The sequence below is a fragment of the Dipodomys spectabilis genome, unplaced genomic scaffold, assembly GCF_019054845.1.
Source record: "Dipodomys spectabilis isolate Male_0828 unplaced genomic scaffold, ASM1905484v1 ptg000329l, whole genome shotgun sequence".
NCBI classification, from domain to species: Eukaryota; Metazoa; Chordata; class Mammalia; order Rodentia; family Heteromyidae; genus Dipodomys; species Dipodomys spectabilis.
The window spans coordinates 1,602,868-1,623,530 of NW_024871006.1; the positions used below are offsets into that span (position 1 = coordinate 1,602,868).

Consider the following 20,663-nt stretch of genomic DNA (forward strand, 5'->3'; position numbering starts at 1 on the left):
ATCTGCACCTCTTGTATCCCCCGGTCATTATGAAGACACAATGAATTTGCACGAGACAGTGGGGTTCTTTTTTCAATATATATAGGGCTCCTTGGGATCTGGGAGCCACTGAGGATCCAAAAGTACTTCATATTTGGAGAAAGGAAGTAGCCCTGGAGAGGAAGCGGGCGGCAGGGGCTCAGTGGAGGAGCCCTGGGTGCAGAACCTGTCCATGTATTACTATGATGTTGGCACAAAGGCAGGTTGGCAGAAGGGATGAGGCACAAGGCAGAGGAGGAAGGGAGGAGGCTCTCTGTTGCCAGTCCCTCCTGTGGCCACAGCTGATAGGCCTTGCCAGTGCCGGGGTCTAGCTCTGCACAGGCCACGCCTTCAGCCCTCCAGCAGCCATGGGAGGCGAGGAGGGCTTCTGAGGAAGGAGGGGGAGCCACGCCTCGAGTCTTTGCCAGTGGGTTGTGGTGAGAGGTGGGTATTCCAGGCTGGGAGGAGCGAGTGTAAGGGCATGTTTAATTCATTTGGAAGGTGTGTGTGTGGGGATATGTGTGCAGAAGAGGAGACACCACTTGGCAGTCCCAAGCAGCCCAGGCTCCCACTCTCAATCCTAACCCTTAGGTTGATACACCATACAGCAAGGTCCTCCTACCTTCACAGGTATTTCCAGGGTCAATCTCTGAGAGATGTGCCCTGACTGTGGTTCACAGGAGACTCCATTCCAAGCTACATGGTGACCACTCCCATCCACTAGAACCGGCTTCAGAATGCCAAGCTAGCCTTCATGTACAGCCTGTGTGGCATATACGGGGATTTCCTCTTCTCCGGGCATTTGCTTCTCCACCTTCTCCTGGGAATTCTTGTAAAGATCTATCAAGTCTGGCACTAGAAGGTTCTGTAGAGGCTTTATAGACATCTGTGTCCATAAGCTCAGGCCGGGGTCCTGATCTCAGTTGAGTTGGGCTGGGGTGGCTTCAGGCCTGGGTGTGTCTAGGAGCTCTCACTGACAGCCTGGATGGGGCCGGTGAAGCCTCCCGCGGAGCTGCGGGGCCTTAGCCACACCCACTGGAGCAAGAGGCTCAAGCCACCCACCCTGAAGAAGGCTCAGCTCCCACTTCTCAGAGTGGCCAGGAGAAGGGTTTGGGAACTATGTCTGTCAAAGGGCTTGTCCCTTGCCAATAGATTATTATCAGAATTACTCTAAATATGAACTTTTGTTTTGTTCTGTTTTTTGGTTCCAAGTTTGCACATCCAAGTAAACATGGCCCCGTGACTAAGATAGAGCTCTCTCATGAATTGTTTTCACTCCTTTTCTTTTTCTTTTTTTTTTTTTGTCTGTGTGACAGAAGAGGAGGTTATTCTGAAGTAACTCCACATCCTGATGACTTCTGAGGGGTCATCTGCTCTGAGATACGAGTTGCCCACGATGCTGTCTTGGAGCATTTTATTTCAAGTGCAAGAAGAAATGCAACATGTTGAATCTATCTTTGGCAGTTTGGAAGACAGGGGGTTCTGCTTCTTTCCCTCTCCAGTTACAGCTTGGATGGCTCCAGGAACCAGCGGCATTCCATTCTCATCTCCCCTCCATTGTTTTTCCATCATCTCCAAATGAAAAATCAGCGACATCAGCAATGTGAAAGCCAGGTCCTGTGTGTCTGTGGCACTGTGAAGGCGTCCAGTTTTACTAATGTCCCTGTGCAGGACACAGAGTGTCCTTGGCTGGACATCAAGGGTCTGGTGGTTGCTTCACACTTTCCCCACCCATCGCCCAAGATTGGCCACTTATCTGCTTCCTAAGACTTTGTCAGAGAATCTTGGAGTTAGACTTCAGAGATAAAGATCAGAGGCTTGCACAACGCCTTCTCCCATCTCCCTGATGTCTCTACACCGCTTCATGCCGATGTGCACAGACAAGGAACTGCCATCTCCACGGGGCAGGAAGACCCGCTTCCAATGGCTCTGCTAACGGTGTCCAATCATAGCAAAGAAGTGCAATGGCAAAGAGGAAGAATTTCCTCCTTTGGCTCTAGCAATGGCTGACATGGAGGCAGCAGCTTTATTTGCAGACCTTTTTCCCCCTCTTCAGAAGACCTTCCTTCAAGAGGAGGAGGGGGAAACTGAGGCTCCAGATATGTAAGGGGATTGCTTATGATGAGAGAGAGAGAGAGAGAGAGAGAGAGAGAGAGAAAAGCCATTTGACAGTGATGCCAGGCCTCCCCTCTTCCAATTCCCACCCCATTTCTCAGACTCTTGCCCAAGAGCAAACTCTTGCACACACCACTTCGCGGGACTCTGGCCAAATGCTGTTCTTCTATAAAATGTCTTATCAGATGGTTTATGAAATTAAGCACTGTTGCCATCCAGCACATTTCCAAGCAATCATGGGTTCCAGGGCTAGGAAGGGTGAAGCCTTTTAGGCTTTTCTTGCTTATATCGTTAAGGCACATAAAATACTAGAAAAAGTAGAAAATTGGATCAAGAATAACCATTATTTAAACAATAAAAAGGAAGACAAAAAAAAAAAAAGGAAAAAGGCATGCTCTTCTTTATGGTAAGGTTAACTTAATGTATTTAGTGCTTAGGGTATTTGTGGATCACGGGACAGGGGGTGGGGGAGATGAGGTTTTAGGCCTTTGACTTCAGAAAAACTGTGATTATCTTGAAGATTCTCAGCTTACATGCTTTGTGGAAAAATTGAGTTAGTAGATGGGACACATTTTTATATAAAGTGGTAGTCAAAAGGGGAGGTGCTATAGCTTATTTTGTGGCACTGGGATTTGAACTTGGGACTTTATGCTTGCTAGGCTTGTGCTCTACACTTCAGTCATGCCTCCAGGTCTTCTGTGTCTAATTCTTAATAACAACAGAATATCCTATAATAAATAAGGAGGATCAGTTCTGGAAGAAAAGAAAGGCCTTTGGTCAAAGTAGCCAGGTAAGACTTTCTTTTAAAAGTGTAAGAGTAAAAGGAAGGGAAAGAGGAAAAAATTCAGGTTGAGCGGAAGTCATGGGGCTGGACTGAGGGGTTGCAAGCAACAGAAACGCCTGTCAGTCCTAGAAGAGGAAGGCTGTACATTTTACACACAGCCCCATTCCCTCGTATGCTCCAGCCTTGCTCACAGGACCTGCTAGGGGGAAGTCAGTCCACAGGTGGCTGGCTGAGTGATGGGGAGGAGCTGGGTGGGCTGGCAGTGGCTGGAGCAGGGGCCCTGTGGGAGGGCTGTGAACGGGGCAGATGTTTTGAGATCTGACCTAGTGCAGCAGCTAGGTAAGTATACATCACGCTGGGCTGCAGGAATATGGAATATGTCTAGATAAGGAGACATAGCAACCTTTCATCCATTCTTCCAGAATTTATTTATCAGGAGTCTCCTGTGTGCTAATTCAACTTTTATCTCTTTGCTTTTAAAGAGCTCAAAGTCCAGGCAAGACACTAAACGGACTCTTACCACACAGTGCCTTTAGAATTATGAGATTTGGACTAGGATGCTGGGAGAATGAACAGAGGCATGATGTCCTTATGAGAGGAGGGTTGACACAAGCTGGGTCACAAGGAATGGGTGGGTATCAGCCAGTTGGCAGCTGGAAAAGGGAGCTTGGGACAGAAGGAATGGCATGTCACAGCGCAAGGAGGCACAGTGGTGAGACCCAGGTCAGGGAGCCGCACGGGGAACTGTGAAAATGAGGCAGTGCCTAACTCCTCCCCAGGCAATACTGAAGTCAGCAGCTGCTAGGGCCGGTGCTTTTGTCAGTTCCTGCATGTAGGGAGTTCACAGTCTAACAGAAGACAGCACAGCAAGGACAGTTCGGTGACAGGGAGCCCATCCCCCAGGAGCTCACATGGTAGCCTCTGAGCAGTAAAGTAGTCTTTACTGCCCAGACTACACTTGTACTGTAGGCAAGAGAGTAGCAGAGTCAGAGCAAGGAGGGCACAACACAAGGCCCTGTACGTGGAATGTACAAGACAGGCTGGAGGTACTAGGGAAAATGGATGCAGCTAGGTAAGAAGCCACTGTGATAGAAATAACAGAGGTCTGAGCTGTGCAGATGGCAAAGAGGGGAGGAGTCAGAAAGCTATTGAGACAGTAAAGCTTACAGAAGTCAGTGACTAATTCCCTAAGGATGGAGGAAGAGGCAGGATTCAGGGGTATGACTGAGCTTCTGATGGAAGTCTGGTAAAGAAGAGAAGACTAATCCTAGATATTTTGAATTTCAATTAGAAATGAAAATGGAGATAGCCAGTAGTTAGTTGGGCCTGAGTTCGGAGATAGATCTGAGAAGGGCAGCCACAGAAGCCTTGGAGGTGGAAATGATCGTAGGGCAATGAGGGCTGGAGAAACCAACTTTTAGGGAAAAAGAGAAATCCACAATGGGGGCTAGAAATGGCTGAGATGTAGAGGTAGGAACCAATTCTAGAAGGTAAAAGAGGAAGAAAGGCAATGAGAAAAACATGGAGGTGTCCTTGGCACTTGACTATTATCTAACATTGACAAGTGCAATCTCGACACTGGCTTTGGGACTAGTCTGGCCTGGGTTGAAATGTTAGAAACACGTGAGAAAAATGCTACTGTGAAAGTGTGGTTGAACAACAGGAAAGCAACCGTGACCATGCATGGAAGATGGTGTTAAGTGAGCACCACATTTTGAGAAGGTGATAGCTGTAGGAGTTGCCCCTAGGCTGATGGGGAATCAATTAGGAATCACTAATAGAATGGCTGCCATAGGGGAGGCTGAGAGAATCAAATTCCAGGACAGCCTGGGTAAAACAGTTCGTGATTCCATCTCAATAGATAAAAGCTGAGCCTGGTAGCATGGGCTGGTCATTGCATCTATAACAGGGAATATAAATATGAGAATGGTGGTCTAGGCCAGCCTGGGAAAAAAAGTGAGACCCCATTTCTTTACTATTATTAACTATTAAGTAGTTGTACAAAGGGGTTACAATTCCGTAAGCCAGGTTATCAGTATAATGCTTCTTGGTGAGAACCTAATTCAAAAGCAACCAGAAAAAGCTAGCTTGCCTTCTTAGTAAGCATGAGGACTTAAATTGAAACTGCCCCCTCCCCCCCAAAAGAGCTGAGGATGACAATGATGATGATTTAGAGACAAGCTCTATTAGCTCAGGATTGGCCTTGGGCTCAAGATCCTCCTGTCTCAGCTTCCCAAGGGCTGGGATTACAGATATGCATGACCATACCCAGCTAAAAACCTTAGGTTTTTGTTTGTTTTTAATCAGAGATGATGGCCAAGAGGGTATCGGATAGCTTTATTCAAATCCCCAAATATCTACCATTAGTGTATCTAGCATTATGTGTAGTGAGCTACCGAGCTGAATTAGATTGGAAGGGTAGAAGTCAATTTCAAAACTAGCTTCAAACACAGAAGTTTCCTCCAATGAAATGGACTGTTTTGGTTTCTAAAAAGTTTCTTTTCCATTGGAGCTTATTAGCTCATTCAAGACTAGCTGTACAAGGAATCATCGAGAATTGATGACAGGCCAATTTGGCAATGCTAGGCACAGGTTCTGCATTCTTGTGTGTCAGGATGAATCTTGGATAAAAGACTAAATGGGGGTAATCTTATGAAGAAAATGAATGAGGGATATGAAGGTGAGCATGATGAAAAGTGTTCCCTGAGTTGGTAAAGGAGCAGGGGAACTGGTGGCCGTCTGAGGACCTGGGTAAGGTACGCCACGTTATGCCGAAGGGTCTGTTCCCACTGGTATATGAAGAAGGCAGCTGTACCCTCCGCTGGGTGGGCAGGCAAGCTACTCAGCTTCTTAGGCAGCTCTCTTTTTGGAGAAGCCCTGCTAACCAGTGGCCATGGGTGTCTAGCTACTCTGTGGTCTTGGCTGTGTGGTATTATTGATCGACTTCTTGTTAAAGCTTAAATATTGATTGTCCCTGTTGTCCTGGACACTTTATGGTCTTTCCTGCCATGGGATATTTTAGGGAGATCTGAATAATACTCAAACCAGTCTTCTAAAAAGAATTGACCATTCTTTATTCAGGAAAACCCAGGGGCAGACACCTGGGTCTTTTGCCAAGAAATCTTTTAGAGATGTTCTTAGTCTTTGATCCAGCAACAGCTCACCTATCCAGCAACTCTTCTACCTTTCCAGTAAAGCGTCACCACAGATGACTAGGACTAAAAAAACTGTATGTGTGATCTTTGTAAAAGTTGTAAGAACTACTCTTGGGCCTGAATTCATGAGATAAGATGATTTTTCTATAAATTGGTTACTAAGCAATTAGCAGGCCATTGTTTTTCTCATAGGCATCTTCTTTTACCTAGAGATTTCAGTTGTAAAAACCTGGTCTATATTAACCAAAAGTACCCTCTAAAATATATTAAAGGGGAAAAGAAATATGCAAGACCAGCAATTAAAAACTAGGTCAATAATGCTCATTTTTTTAGGGCAGAAGTGGACTGAATTTTCTAAAAATACTAGTCCAGTGATATCAAAAAGGAATTGGCATCTTTGTATCACCATTTTTCACTGCTCCAAGGGCCTTGGAATTGTGTTAAATTAGTTATTTCCAGAAATTAATTACTGTGGATTTTTTTTTAATAGGCAAGGCCTCCTGCTTGCTAGGCTGATGATCTACCATTTGAGCCTTGCTCTCTGATATTTTGGAGATGGAGTCTAGCAAAGGTTTCTGCCTAGGCTGGCCTCAAACTGTGATCCTCTAGATCTCAGCCACCTGAGTAGTTTAGGATTAGGCATGAGCCAATGGTACTCTGGGCTGTACATTTAATGTGCACAGAATCTCTAGAAATACACTAAGTAGCAACTGCTGGGAGAGAAGGTTCCTTGCTCCCCCTCTTGTTGACTTTTCGGTAGAACTCTGCTGCTTCTGAATAGGTAAGAACCACTCTCTTGTCCCTTGGCCTGAAAACCACAGGTTCATTTCAGGAAGTGATTAAAAACCCTACTTTTGTGGTGCTGAAGTGCCTTCATGTTTTTATGTATTTAACAGGGAAGTGGTTCTTTTGCTCCAATAACTACTTAATGCAGAGGCACATGCTGTTTCCCCCATGCTATCAATTATTTTTCTACTTCATTAATGACCTATCATCTTCTCAGAACCTTGGAATTAGCTCTTAACTGGCTTTAAATGTTTTCTATGTCCTTCACAATAAGACATCTTTCCTTTGACTAAATGATTTCCAAAATTATGTTGCTTCTCTTGATCTTTTCATTGATTTGAAAATCTGCACATGACACATATCTGTCTTATAGTGAAGCACAGAAACATTTTAGCAATGGAAATAAGTCATTGAAAAATTTTATTTTTTTCTAAGAGACAGATCGCTCTAGTACTGCTAACTTTATTTTGACTGAGTAGACAGATATAGGCCACAATAAATACATACATTGGTGGTTAGCTAGGGGTCTTACTCAGTTTAAGACTTAAAAAAGGGATCAAAAGATTTGCTCTGAATGATGAAAGCATTATTTATTTTATACTCAGTATCAGCAGCAGATGACAATTCTCTTTTAAGGTAGCCTAAGTGATTTCTACATGTATTTCTGCATCTTAAGCACATCACTAATTTGATAATGTTATAGTCATTATTGTCTATTTATTTGCATAATGAACCTAAAGCAGAGCTTATGTTGCTAGCATAAAGGCAAAATTAAGCAAATATTAGCAACAGAATCTGGTACCAACACAGCACTTGCTTTAAATCAAGTCTTATGAGTTATACTTTCACAATAAAAGATTTAATAACTTGCCTCAAGACACAGTAGAATTATTCTTCCTCTTTTCTGTGGTCAGAAGTCATGAAGTAAAATTTCACTACCCTTTGGGACAGAATCACTTCATTAATATAGATAAAATCCATTGTGATGAAGTAGGAATTATAGTATTGCCTAAGCATATAAAATGAAATTAAGTCCTATTACAGTAAAGCTAATGTGAAATAAGATTCCACTTATGTTTGCTCAGACATTGCTCTGGAAGATAAATGCTACTTCTAGCTTTACAGACATTTCTAGGAACAAAGCTCAGGACCTTTTCACAGTGCCACAAAATGTTCTGCATTGGTATCGTCTCTACTTGTTCAAGTGTCTGGGAGAAAAGTATATCCTTCCCGGTAGTGGGCAGTTAAGTACGCTAATGTCAAACTCGTGATCAGCAAGGCTTTTCTCAGCATGCGTTTAGTCGATACCATGTGGCACATGAGTGGTACCATTCCTAGGGTTCCAGCTGCAAAAAGTCCCATCCATTCCTTCCTACCTCTCTTTCACTGTCCAGGATGGCTAAATTCTGACATGTGCTTCAACTTGCACCTGGGTCCCACCTTGTCGTTTTGCAGCTGGGGAGTGCACATTCAACTATGGAAAAAGAAACTCAGAGTTGGGTAGGTGAAGGCACATTCCCTCGGACCTTGGCACATACAGTCATCCTTACCACCTCTATGGATGAGCCCACAGGGAAACTCTCTTCGGTATAATTTGGGGAGCCATGCTCTGGCATCTGGAGTTCAAAGGCATTAGGAGAAAACACTTAAAAGTCCTATTAATTTTCAATTTTCTTAGGTAGAAAAAAGGCACATTGTCCTTTCTGTAAAATGACTGTATAATCTATTTGATGAGATTCACGATGTCTTATTTTCTTCCTCGGTCACTATTAGTACCTTTTAGTGTTGACCTCAAGGAAATCTGATGCCGAACTATTAAATAAAGAAGACATTTATAGCTTCTAGATATTGTGGTAAGCATTTATAAAACTCATTAAAGTGGGGTGCCGGTGGCTCATGCCTGTAATCCCAGCTAATTCAGGAGGCTGAGATCCGAGGTTCATGGTTCAAAGCCAGCCCAGGCAGGAAAGTCTGTGAAACTCTTATCTCCAGTTAACCACCAGAAAACTGGAAGTGACACTGTGGCTCAAAGTGGTAGAGTGCTAGCCTCGAACTTTTGAAAAAGCTCAGGGACAGCACCCAGGCACAGGGTTCATGTGCCATGATTGACAACAAACCAACCAACCAACCCCAAAACAATCTAAAAGCTCATTAAAGAAATTTAGTGGGGGGGGCTGGGAAGGTGGCTCAGTGGTAGAGCGCTTGCCTTGCATGCCTGAGGCCCTGGGTTCGATTCCTCAGCACCACATAAGCAAAAAAGAAAAAAGCCGGAAGTGGCGCTGTGGCTCAAGTGGTAGAGCGCTAGCCTTGAGCTGAAGAGCTGAGGGACAGCGGCCAGGCCCAGAGTTCAGGCCCCGCGACCGGACCCAAAAAAAAAAAAAAAGAAATTTAGTGGGGCTGGGAAGGTGGCTCAGTGGTAGAGCACTTGCCTTGCATGCATGAGGCCCTGGGTTGGATTCCTCAGCACCACATAAGCAAAAAAAAGAAAAAAGCCGGAAGTGGCGCTGTGGTTCAAGTGGTAGAGCGCTAGCCTTGAGCTAAAGAGCTGAGGGACAGCACCCAGCCCCGGGGTTCAGGCCCCACAACCGGACCCCCAAAAAAAAACAACAGGAAATTTAGGGAGTCAAAATGATTTTATATAGTCAGTCTCATCTATATTTCTGGAATTTAGTTTTTCTTTTATCTTTCTCTATCTTCTTCCCTTCCCCTTTCCCTCATCTTCCACTTTTTTCTTCTCTCCCTTTCTCCTTCTCTCTCCCTTTCCCTCCCCCCTCCCCCCCTACTTTTTTTGGTAGTGCTGGGTACCAAATCTAGGGCCTTGCCCATGTTAGAAAAGCATTCTACCACTGAGCTATATCCTTAATCAAATTTCGCTTGTTAAAAATTGTTTAATCTTTTGGTGTTCAATAATTAAAGCCCATTTAATACTGGCCCTCTCATTGCTATATTTTTAACACATTCTTCTCTACTTCTACATGTGTTCATGATCATTTGCCTGGGTTAAGGACTGTCTGTGTTTTTGTGGGGTGGTACTAGGCATGAAAGAATATAATTTTGTGATCACCTGTACTAACTCAAAGTTGTTATGCTATCATTGGTAAGAAGAATTTCCTATCAATAGGGATCACAAGCAAAACTATTTGAGTGCTTGTAGAGGAACTTCACTCACTGCAGGTCAATTTATTATTGTGACTCATCTGCAGGGCTACTCTGCCAAGAGGTCAGGTTCACTGACCTACTCTACAAATGTTACGGGAGTGCAGAATGAATGAAGGAGGAAGCACTGAATTGCTAAAAAGCATTTCCCTACACACTCAAAAACTCCCGAGGACACCACCCATACCCAAGGCTGGGCCTGCTCCAGTCTAACGGTTCTGGGCTAACAGTGCCCAGTGGATGATTGGCCCTGCTAATCAGTGATCTAGAATCCAAAGAAGGGGATCTGTCTTCTCCACTAATCTCCACTAATCTGTGTGTGTCTGGGAGCCACCACACCCTCCACTGGACCCTCCAGGAATTTAGATGGTATCCATCATTTAATCCACACACACACACACACACACACACACACACACACACACACACACACACACACACACAGCTTGACTTCTTCCTCAAGGGCAAATTCAAAGGGCTTTATCTTTTTTGAAGCATCTTGGGTCTGACTGGTCTACACTAGCCTATTATCTTGAAAACTATTTCCTCCTAATGGCCCTCACCTTCACCTCTTTTCTCCATCTCCTTTCTGTGGCAAGCAGGATGTTCCCAAACATCCACTCTAACCCATCCGCTCCTGCTTGACACAGCTCTGCGCCTGACCGGAGGTTACAGTTACCTGATGAAGCTCATGAGGTCTACCCCCAACCACATCATTTGTTCCCTGTTCACATCTGCGTCACACAGCTTTTAGGCTAGAAACCTTGGCCCACGTGTTTCCTTCTCTTTCACAATCACCTCATCTATTCAGGTGCCACAGTGGCTGCTGAGTCTTTGACCTACTTCCTGTTCACTGAGAAACACTTCTCTCACTATGGACTTGGACCAATTCATGGGAATACTGCACATTTCCCAAGTTTTTCTCTGCCTCTAGCCTCTTGTCCCTACTCTTGCCTGCCTCTTGCTGCAACCACACACACACTCAGATGGCACAGAACATCATCTATGCCACACAGATTTTCTCCAGGCAGTTCTGATAGTATCATCCCATTAGAACTCTAAGCTTCTCCCAACCACAGAGGCGATGCATTGTAACAGAAAGAACAAATATCAGTGGTTTAAGGACACAGACATTCTATTTTCTGCTTTCACCAGATATTGGCTATGTGGCCTTGGGCAAATTTTCAAACTTCTCTTTGTTTCAGCTACCTAAGTTTAAGTAATATTCCTATGAAATGGAGGATTGTCATAAAATATAGTCTTCATTTACTGAAAGGGTATTATATATTGATGTCCAAAAATGTATCCTCCCATTTAAGCTTTCTCCCTTTTTTTAGATAGGGTCTTGCTATGCAGTCTAGCCTGGCCTGAAACTTGGGGTTCTCCTGCCTCAGACTTGGATTTTAAGGTGTGCATCACCATGCTTGGTTTATTTAATCTCTATTACCATGCCATGAATTCCTCCATTTTCTAACATGAGGAAATACAGACTTAGGAAGCAAAGTAACCGGCCCAGCTCTAGGTTCATCTGACTCTCTAGGTCTTCAGAGACCTGTATCTTGCCTAGGCCATAGTCCCTCTGTGAAGGCTCTCTGTCTTCTATAATCTGACTTTTAACATGCCTTTTAAATCATCTGTGCCATTCAGCTTTTCTCCTACCAAGTGTAACTTGGACCATTTGAACTAACCTAGCTGATGGGAACCACAACCAGGGCAGCGGCTGCATGTTCAGGGCCATCCTCACACTTCTTCTACCAGTTGAAATCCTGCTCCTGTCTCAAACTCCAGCCTGGTGTCACCACTTCCTCTGAAGGTTCATTTCAGATATGACTTTTTCTTGCAAATCTTATGGTATTTGGCATTTCTCTTAAGATACAACTCTTTGAATTTTGGGTTTGATTTTCTTTTCTGTGTATGTTTTGTTGTGAATCGCAAGCTCTTGGGGGGCAGGGGCCAGTTTGTGCAAGGTCTTGTTTATCTTTGAATATCTCCTAGGCTGGGACTTAGTCCTTGAAACAGATTATGCATTTGGCTAAAGTTTGCAGAATATTTAAGTTCTGAGGACTTAACCTCAATCTACAGTTTGTTTCTTGTATATCAGAGGTGTTATCACAGGGAGATCAGAAATTACAATGTCAGGAGAAGATGAGAAGAATTAATCTTTCTCTCCTATCAGAAAATTTGCTTTTGAATATTATATATATATATATATATATAATATGTACTTAGTATTCTGTCTTCTCTCTCTTTTTCTCCCCCAATAAGATTATAGAAGGCATTTTAAAAGGAAACTTTACTACAAAACCCAGTTAGTTGATCAGCTGCTTCCAAATTCATGTGCCACTGATAAATGAAAATACTGAAGAAAATCAGATAACACAGTGGGAACTCAGTGGAAGACAGGTTCCCGGACCCTGTAGGAAATGCCACTCTGGGCAGCAAACTGCCACCAGATCCTTAACTGTGAAGGAGCAGGTGCAGACATGACAAGACAGCACCGCCAGCTTCACACAGTCACCGCTGTGGCCGGCTTGGATAAATATTTTCATTACAGACACAATGATATGCGACGGGCCAAATCATCAGTTCTGAAGAGGATTTCCCACAGGATTGTGACACCACACTCGCTGGGAAACACCGACGTGTTCGAGGGAAACTGGACCAGGACCAGAATTTACACAGAACTTGAGGAGCAACATCAGGGTTGATGGCAGGCAAACAACAGTCTTAGGTACCTTACACTGGGCAAAAGTCATCAAAGCAAAACTCAGTTCTGAGCAGTCTAAGCCTGTCAACATATGACTTTAAAAAGTGCAAGGTTCTCAGGACTGCCTATCCTCCTGTTAAGATGCTTTTCTTTTCCTAAGGAAATGCTGTTTTTCCTATTGTTCGTTCACCCTCAAACTCTTGGGCTCTGCCTGCTGAATGGACTCTAGTCAATTTTCAATGTTTTCAAAACCCTTGCTGATCACTAAGGTTAGGTCAACCATCAAGAACTGTCCAGTGATCCAGGGTGCTCAGTAACAGGGTGGGGAAGGGGGGGCAGTGTGGGGACAGGGAGTCCCAGGCAGAGCAGAGAGGCAGCGGCACTCCTGGCACTTGGCACTTGCCTCAGTTAACATATTTACATTCCCCACCCATCTCAGGCTGAGAAGAGAGACACAGGAGATGGGCTGAGGCAGAAACAGAGATAACTCCACTGCGGTGCCGAGAAAGCTAATGGGCAATTAGGAGGCTGATTCATTTGTTTATCTAGATGATTATGCTCTACTTAGCTGAGTAGTTTTTAAGTGTTTTGTGGTTCAGGAAACTTCCTCTTAGGCTCATCAAGTCCACATCCTTCCACGTGCCGGACAGTCCCATGAAAGAAGGGAAAGCCATCTCAAGCACGGGTATGCGTTTTGGCAGATATCTATATTAACACATTCACTAAGATAATTGCAATAAGCGGTGCTGCCTACCAAGACCTGGACAGAGAAAAGTTGGAAAACAAACATCAAACTATGGTTGTTATCATCTTTTGAAAGTATCACAGAGGAAGACACAGGCTTATGGAATTTTCCTAATTCAGGGCTTCCTAAGAGGTATTTCTAAAATCCCAACTTGATGGCCAATCAATGAATGTAGAAAAGCAACACAGATCAACAGAAATTTTGAATAGGAAGGAACTTTTTAGTAATTAGGTTGAGGCTTCTCTAAATCAATTATTTCACAGAAACCTGTAATAAAATACATGGGTCCCAGGCTAAAAAAAAAAAAAATCCATCATTTTAGGAAGTTCTAGGTTAAAATCTGCTAAATAGGATTTAAACAAAGGGAGTAACAGATGCAAGATGGGCAGTTCCTTGGTTTTGCTGGGTTTTGCCCTCTGCCCTTAACTCTGCAGAGAGTCTTTAACAGAATACAGGAGTTTCTAGGCCCAGGGACAGGATGGACAGGATGGCTTTATTCACAAACCACATTTTAGCTAATTAAATATAGCCAAGGCAGTCTTCCTTGTGTTCTATGATAGTCTTGTGTTCAACAAGCTATTTTCCATGAGATCCTTCTTAAGTGGCTAATTCTCCCCCCCAAACATAGACTCTTTACTAACCTCAAGTTTAGACTAAGCTTTGGTTCTCAAAGTGGAAGAATCCAGAACAACATCTAGGGTCTTTGATTTTAAAACACTTGCCAGCTGGAAAACCTTGCTTAAAACTGAAATGTTTGGATGAACAAATATCCAACTGAATAAGGTATTTGGGAGGGATCCAGATTTTAAGGTTTCTTTAGTATAGCTACAAATTTCATTCCTTCCTCTATATGACAAGTTAATATGATCTGAAGATTGATTCTGTTTTTAAAATAATATAGTAAAGACATTTAATACTAACCAAGTAAAAATCTGGGGTATTCAATTTTTACTCTTCACATACCATTACACCTGCCACAGCTTCCTAATCAAGGTTCCAAAGCTAAGACCTACTTCCATAGTTGAAAAAGTTTTATCTAATTATCTTCTTTCCCTACTTTGAATTGGCCAACCATGTAGCTTTCCCTGGTTTTATCAAAGGGGCTGCCAGGACAAAAGCACATCCAAATTTAAGTAGGCTTTAGTTAGCAGACTTAAAATTGATCATGCATTTTAGTTTCAGTAACTTGCAATTTCTATACCCTTTGATAATTCACTTTAAAGAGCAAACTGTCTTTAATGACAAGGCTTAAAAGAGACGACCTTTCTGAACAAAATATGAAAGCTCAGAAGAGATGGTTCTTTTTAGGAAACTATGAATTAAAATGACCTTGTGTTCTGAAACTTTTCTCCCACCATTTTTGATGTTTTACCTTTCCTTTTTACTGGTAGACAGAAATCTCACATGCCCACTGCCTTCTCTGGCTGGTGATGCACTTCAATGAAGGAGCTGTTAATTGTTAATTCAAACCCATAGTTACTCCTTTCTGCACTTTCCTCTCCAGCTTCTTTAATGAGGTTTCTCACCAGTGTAAGCACACACCCATTTCTGAAGAAATCACTGTTCATATGAGACATTACAAGATCATGTTTGCATCTGAGCTATTTCCCTCGAGCCATAGTTGGCTCTTTTGTGCTATCTATAATGCAAGCCTGTTCATACTCTATGTCTCCTGTACCCAAGACATCCTTTGTCTCCAATGTGTTCCTAGATGGCTACCCACTGTAGGGTTCAATTTTGAGTGAGGAGGCTGCAGAGTCAGCTGACAGGCCCTCCTCTCCTTGGGGGCATCAATGCAGAAATGGTGGAATGAATCAATACTAGCGCTATTGCAGTTGACTCAAGAGCTTCTTCCCTGGGAACACTTTCCTTTCCTGACCTCTGGAGAGACACCAGACACTATCACCCAACAGCCACTCTCTAGTCCCAGAGTTTTCCTTCGACTCCACACGTTCCAAATGCTTTATCAGCTGCAACCTGTTGACAGTTGTGTGCTAAGATACCAGAAGCACGGGTGGATACACAGGTGCGCCAGCCAACAATAATACCTGGAGATGTGACCAAACCAGATACTTGTGATGAACAATTGATCTTCCACCAGATAAAAGAAAGGATGAAATCTTAGATGATTTTATAATAAGGCACAGTGTTCATAATTTATTTCACAAGCATTTGCTTTCACTCCCAGTAGCCATTTATATACTCAGTGTTCAACTCAGTAAGGAATTTCAAACATGCCAGATGCCATTTTTCTCTCTTCCTTTATCAGAGAACATTCACGAAAACACAAGCATGAACCATACATTCGCATCACATCCAATCAACCTGACTCAAAGCTTCATTTGCTTTATTCTCAGACATACACGAAGGGCTGCGAGAAAAGCTGGAACAGGATCTGGGCAATGTCAAAGGTTCACCAGTGTTTGTAATTTCATAACCCTTGAAATAAGGAAAAGAAAGAATAGCAGGCAAATTTCCAAAACACCTACTGATATTTACTCATGGAAAACAAATATTCCTGAGTGGGAGTTACCAATTCCAACATACAATACAATTCACAAAGTATTTTCACTTCAAGCAGCTAGTAACCTTACTAATGAAATCTGCCAAGCCATGGCCTGCTTTTCATGGTCTGTACACAAGTACTTTAAATACATCATGCAGCCTTAATCTTTCTTCCCAAGTACTAAGTCACAGCCTCAGCTCCAACTGTCCTCACTGAGAGGTGGTTTCAGTGGCGCATACCGTAATTTTGCTTTTTCCTGAATATTCTTGAATCCACTGTAATAATGCATTGCATATGTGCCAGATGAACCTGATCTTCCACAGGACAGAAACTTCTGTTCTTGGAAGAGGTGTCAGGGGCGTTTCTGGGTATCACCAGGAGTGTGGTGACCCCACAGAGATGATTTACTGCAAGATACCAGCCTCCCACAGATGGCCACCACACAGCTGCCTTTGGCCTGGGCCTGGCTTTGGAAGTAGCCATGAAATGTGTTACTTCCCAATGTCACAGAAAAAAAGGGTATTAATCCTTGAGCAGCAAACAAAAGATGAGTTTAGGTGTGGAAAAGAGAAAAAAAGAGACTTCAAAAAAAGTGTAAACAACCTTTTTGTCCTCCTTCTATAGTAAACCAGATGAGTAGAGCCAGATTTTGTTTTGTGCCTGCCTAAGGTCTTGATTTCAGGGCCTGGGCACTGTCCCTGGGTTTCTTCTTGCTGAAGGCTAGCACTCTACCACTTGAACCACAGCTCCAGTAATGGCATTTAAAAATTATAGTTTATTGGATATGAGTCTCACAGACTTTTCTGATGGATCTGGCTTTGAACCCAGATCCTCGGATCTCCTGAGTAGCTAGGATTACAGGTATGAGCTACTGGCGCCCAGCTAGAGCCAGATTTTTAGGGCCTCAGAGGTGCACGGCAGGCATCATGACTATTCATGAGAATTTGGAGCATCCATCAATGGTAATTCAAAATCTCCTTGGCAAATCAGGGTTGGCACATTAGAATAGAGCTGCTTATCGGCATTCAGTAGGAAGAAAGACTCAGACTTTAAATATCCACTCGTAGGAACACCACAATGTTTTCTAAATGAGAAGGTGTGTACAGCAAACTGGATGTAGGAAGCATATGCTGTGACTGACCCTGTACTGTTGGGATTTCTTAAAGACAGTCAACCGATAAAACAAGAACCATAAAAAGGGAGTTTAAGGAAGTAACAAGATCACGATGAAACCCCTTATTACATTCATTAAATATAAGCCAATAAAAAGTACCAGAGAGAGAAAGATAGAGCGAGGGAAAAAGTAAAAGTCAATCCAGAGCTACCTGCATAAAACTCCAACACCATGCTGTCTCTGGTATTCCAGAACCAGACTGAAGACCAATATAACACAGATAACTCAGTGAATTCATTCTAAGCACCAATTTCATGCATTAATTATGGATTTGCTCTTTGATATAACACAAGGCATTTCCCTCCCAAGTCTGATAGGAAAAATTACCACCTATGTATGTCACATTTATTTTAACAAATGAGATGTGTTAAAAAGTAGAAAGTAAACTGCTAAGTACAAAATGATATTTTAATAATAGATGAACAGAAACATGGAAACAAACAGGTTAAAAATTCTGATATGATACTACAAACGTGATTTTGATCATACCTAACTGATAAAAACGGCTCAAAGCAATAACAAGGCATATAATAAAAAAATCACTTGTCTTCCCAATACAACTAATTCTCGACACACACTCAGTGTACACAAATATGGAAATCAGAAATAAAGGGATGCTGAACAAATAACGTGGGCAGACACAAATGAAACCATCCCACTAGTGTGAATGACATGTGGTTTTATGATCTTAAAGTACACTTCAGTATTAAATGCCAACGATTTCACAGCTTTCCTTACAATCTCCAAATCTTCAAACCTGTTGGGAGAAGTCCCCGGTTCAGTCTGGGTAACTGCATCCATCATGTTTTTCCATGCAGTTATCTGCAAACCAAAATCCTCAGTTAGGACTTTTGGATTAAATAGGTCAGTCAATTATAACATGTGTACCAATCTGAAGGAGTTAGGGGTTTAAAACGATATTTGATATTAAACTTTCATCATTTATGCCTAGAAGAGATCATATCTTATCTGTAACAGGCAAACAGCATCCTTTGAAAAGTGAATGATTTACAAGCCAGTTCCTTTTAATTCAGTGCCAAGTAAGTGGTTCAATCTCTCATTGCATTCAAAGTTAAGGTTGTTTGAACTGGAGCAGGTAAATATCATCCATGTCGGTGGTGTCACTGGGAACCTTTGATTAAAAAGGTCTCAGGCATTCCTGAGCACTGTACACTGGGGGCACTGGATCTCGGTGAGTGTTTCGACATCACTGACATCATCAAGCCATTGATCTATTCTGGTCTGGAGAACAGCTCCAAACCCCCAGGGGATAGAGGACTTTGAAGATGTGAGCCATTAAGCAAGAATTGCATCATCTCACAGTCTTAAAGGAAGGGCTGTCTCCATCACCCTGTATATCCAGGCTTCAAGACCACATCTTGCCTGACTGCGCAGGTGAGGCCTCTTCTTGCCACTCCCTGCAGATTTTCTCATCTTGATCTGATGGGACTGACCAAGCCCTGTGATAAACAGAGGTGGGTGACTTCTCAAAGGCAGGCTATTTACTAAGAAAGTGTCTTACTTTCTAAACTGTTTTTGTGTCTAAGCCCTTGCATCAAGACTTCAATGTCAATCCAGGGGACTCCCTCTCGGGTACAAACAACACAAACTACTAGGAAAGGCCTCTGCTCTATGGGCCATACCTTCTCCCTTGATAGGCTGTCAGTTCCTCCTGAAGGATGGATGCTCTCTTCTGCAGAAAGTTAACCTACAAAAGACACCTGGTGTGAGAAAAGGTGAATGTGGCTCAAATGTCAATACTATACATATGGAATGATACGATGGTAGGGTTTTATTTAAAGTCAGACAATTCCCTAGATAAAGCTCAGAGGATTTGTTCAGTAGCAGTGTTCGTTTTTTTCCCTCTTCTTCTTGTTGTTTTTAAACAATACCTGGCCACATCCTAGTCCTACTAAAAAAAAAACCCATCAGAGGCTACAGAATGATTTTCTGTACCAGAGTCATTTTGATTTGGCCTCTTCCTATCTTTGGGGCCTCTTCTCTTTCCTCATGTCCTCGCCCACTGCCACTTTACACACTGTTACTCATACTCGGTTGCTGTTGGGCATGGGCAATTTTCTCTCATTGGAATGTTTGGCTAGTTATCTCCGCTTCCTTTTCCTGCTCCTCTGCTCCTCCCACTGCTCGTGCATGGGTAGCTCTGTGCCAGCCCAGTGTATTCTTGTATTCCGTAATGGCCTCTTTCTCATGGCCTCATGCATGGTTCCATGCTTTCATATTTCTCCTTCAAACCTAAGAGCTCTCTTTCCTGAGGCAGAAATGGCTATCTTTACCTTTGTTTCCTCAGTTTCTTTTATGGGCTGGGCATGTAGCTGCCATTCACTAGCTGTTTAATGAATGAATGAATGAGTAAAAAGAAAATGACTGCTTTCTGGAAACTCCAATCCATTCTGAGTATTCCCTGAGGTTGGAGAGACAATATTTTGTAGTGGAAAGAGCTTGAACTTTGCCTGGAGTCCAGCCAATTCCTGGCTTGGTCTCTAAAGCTCTTGGAAAGTTGCTTTGGCTCTTTGATGCCTCATCTGTGAAGTGGGGTTAATGGCAGCTCCTTCCCAAGGCTGTGAGGGCGACTAAAAAGGTGAACAGAAATTGCCATGTGCAGGCCTCATAGCAGGTACCACTCTTACACTACCATTCTTGGGGGCTGGGAAACAAGAAACTGGGTTTCCCAGCCTTTTAGACCTTTATAAAGCATTTGATTATTTTGAAGCATACATTTCTATATGATTAAAGACATCTATAAGGCATAAATTTAAAAAAAAAGCACCTTATACAGCCTAACATAAACAGTTTAGGGTTAACTTATACCATGGCTTAATGTAACCAAGAGTCAGTGACATTTGATCCGTTCAGAATTGTTTACTCTTGCCTCTTTGGTCTGAACGGAAACCATGGCAACGGCTGATTCTGAAGCATAGTTATGCAAGAGTACAGCTGGCAGAGGGAAAAACCGTGCTTGAAGGAGAGCAAAGCAGTCTTCCCAAATGGGCGCCTATCAAAGTGGTTTGCTTATTTGTAATCACACACTGTACTGAATTTTGTCCAATTGTTCAAATGACCCACGGACAATTGATAATTTTGACAGATGCAAGGATTACTCTGCTTCAATTTCCTCCCCCACCCAACACTGCAATAGGAATTCCAGCAATTCTCCGCCCCCCCCCCCCCAAAATACAGGCACCTGTGCTTTCAAACTGCTCCCTGCTCCATGGCCTGTGACTTCTCCGTGCAGCTGCCAATGCTGAGGCCCTAACACAGCTGGCAGAGCTCTCTGTCTCTTGGTCAACACCCAGTTTCAGGAGGTGGAAGTGGCTTTTGTTACAGTGAAATGATATGAATGATAACAGAAGCCCTGCAGGTGGGTATCGGATTTCTTCTCCCCACATCCCAAATTAAAAACTCCTCTGAGGGTGTCCCTTCCAGGGTTGATCCTGCGGAGGCCCTTATAAAATTAATGGGTAAATAGCACCTGCAGGAGGGCTTTTCATGTAAATAA

The 20,663-nt window shown here is 43.1% G+C and overlaps 1 protein-coding gene across 2 annotated transcripts in view; it reads right to left on the bottom strand.

Annotated features, from left to right (window-relative positions):
* Nucleotides 1–17,536: 17,536 nt before the first annotated feature.
* Nucleotides 17,537–20,663, bottom strand: part of Cep112 (centrosomal protein 112) — a 344,883-nt gene continuing 341,756 nt past the window's right edge. For both annotated transcript variants that reach the window (XM_042665492.1, XM_042665493.1), the window contains 2 exons: nucleotides 18,790–18,854; nucleotides 17,537–17,968 (listed from right to left, as the gene is read on the bottom strand). In XM_042665492.1, coding sequence (XP_042521426.1) covers nucleotides 17,965–17,968; nucleotides 18,790–18,854 — 69 coding nt within the window. In that variant the 3' untranslated portion in view covers nucleotides 17,537–17,964. The remainder of the gene's footprint in view (nucleotides 17,969–18,789; nucleotides 18,855–20,663) is intronic.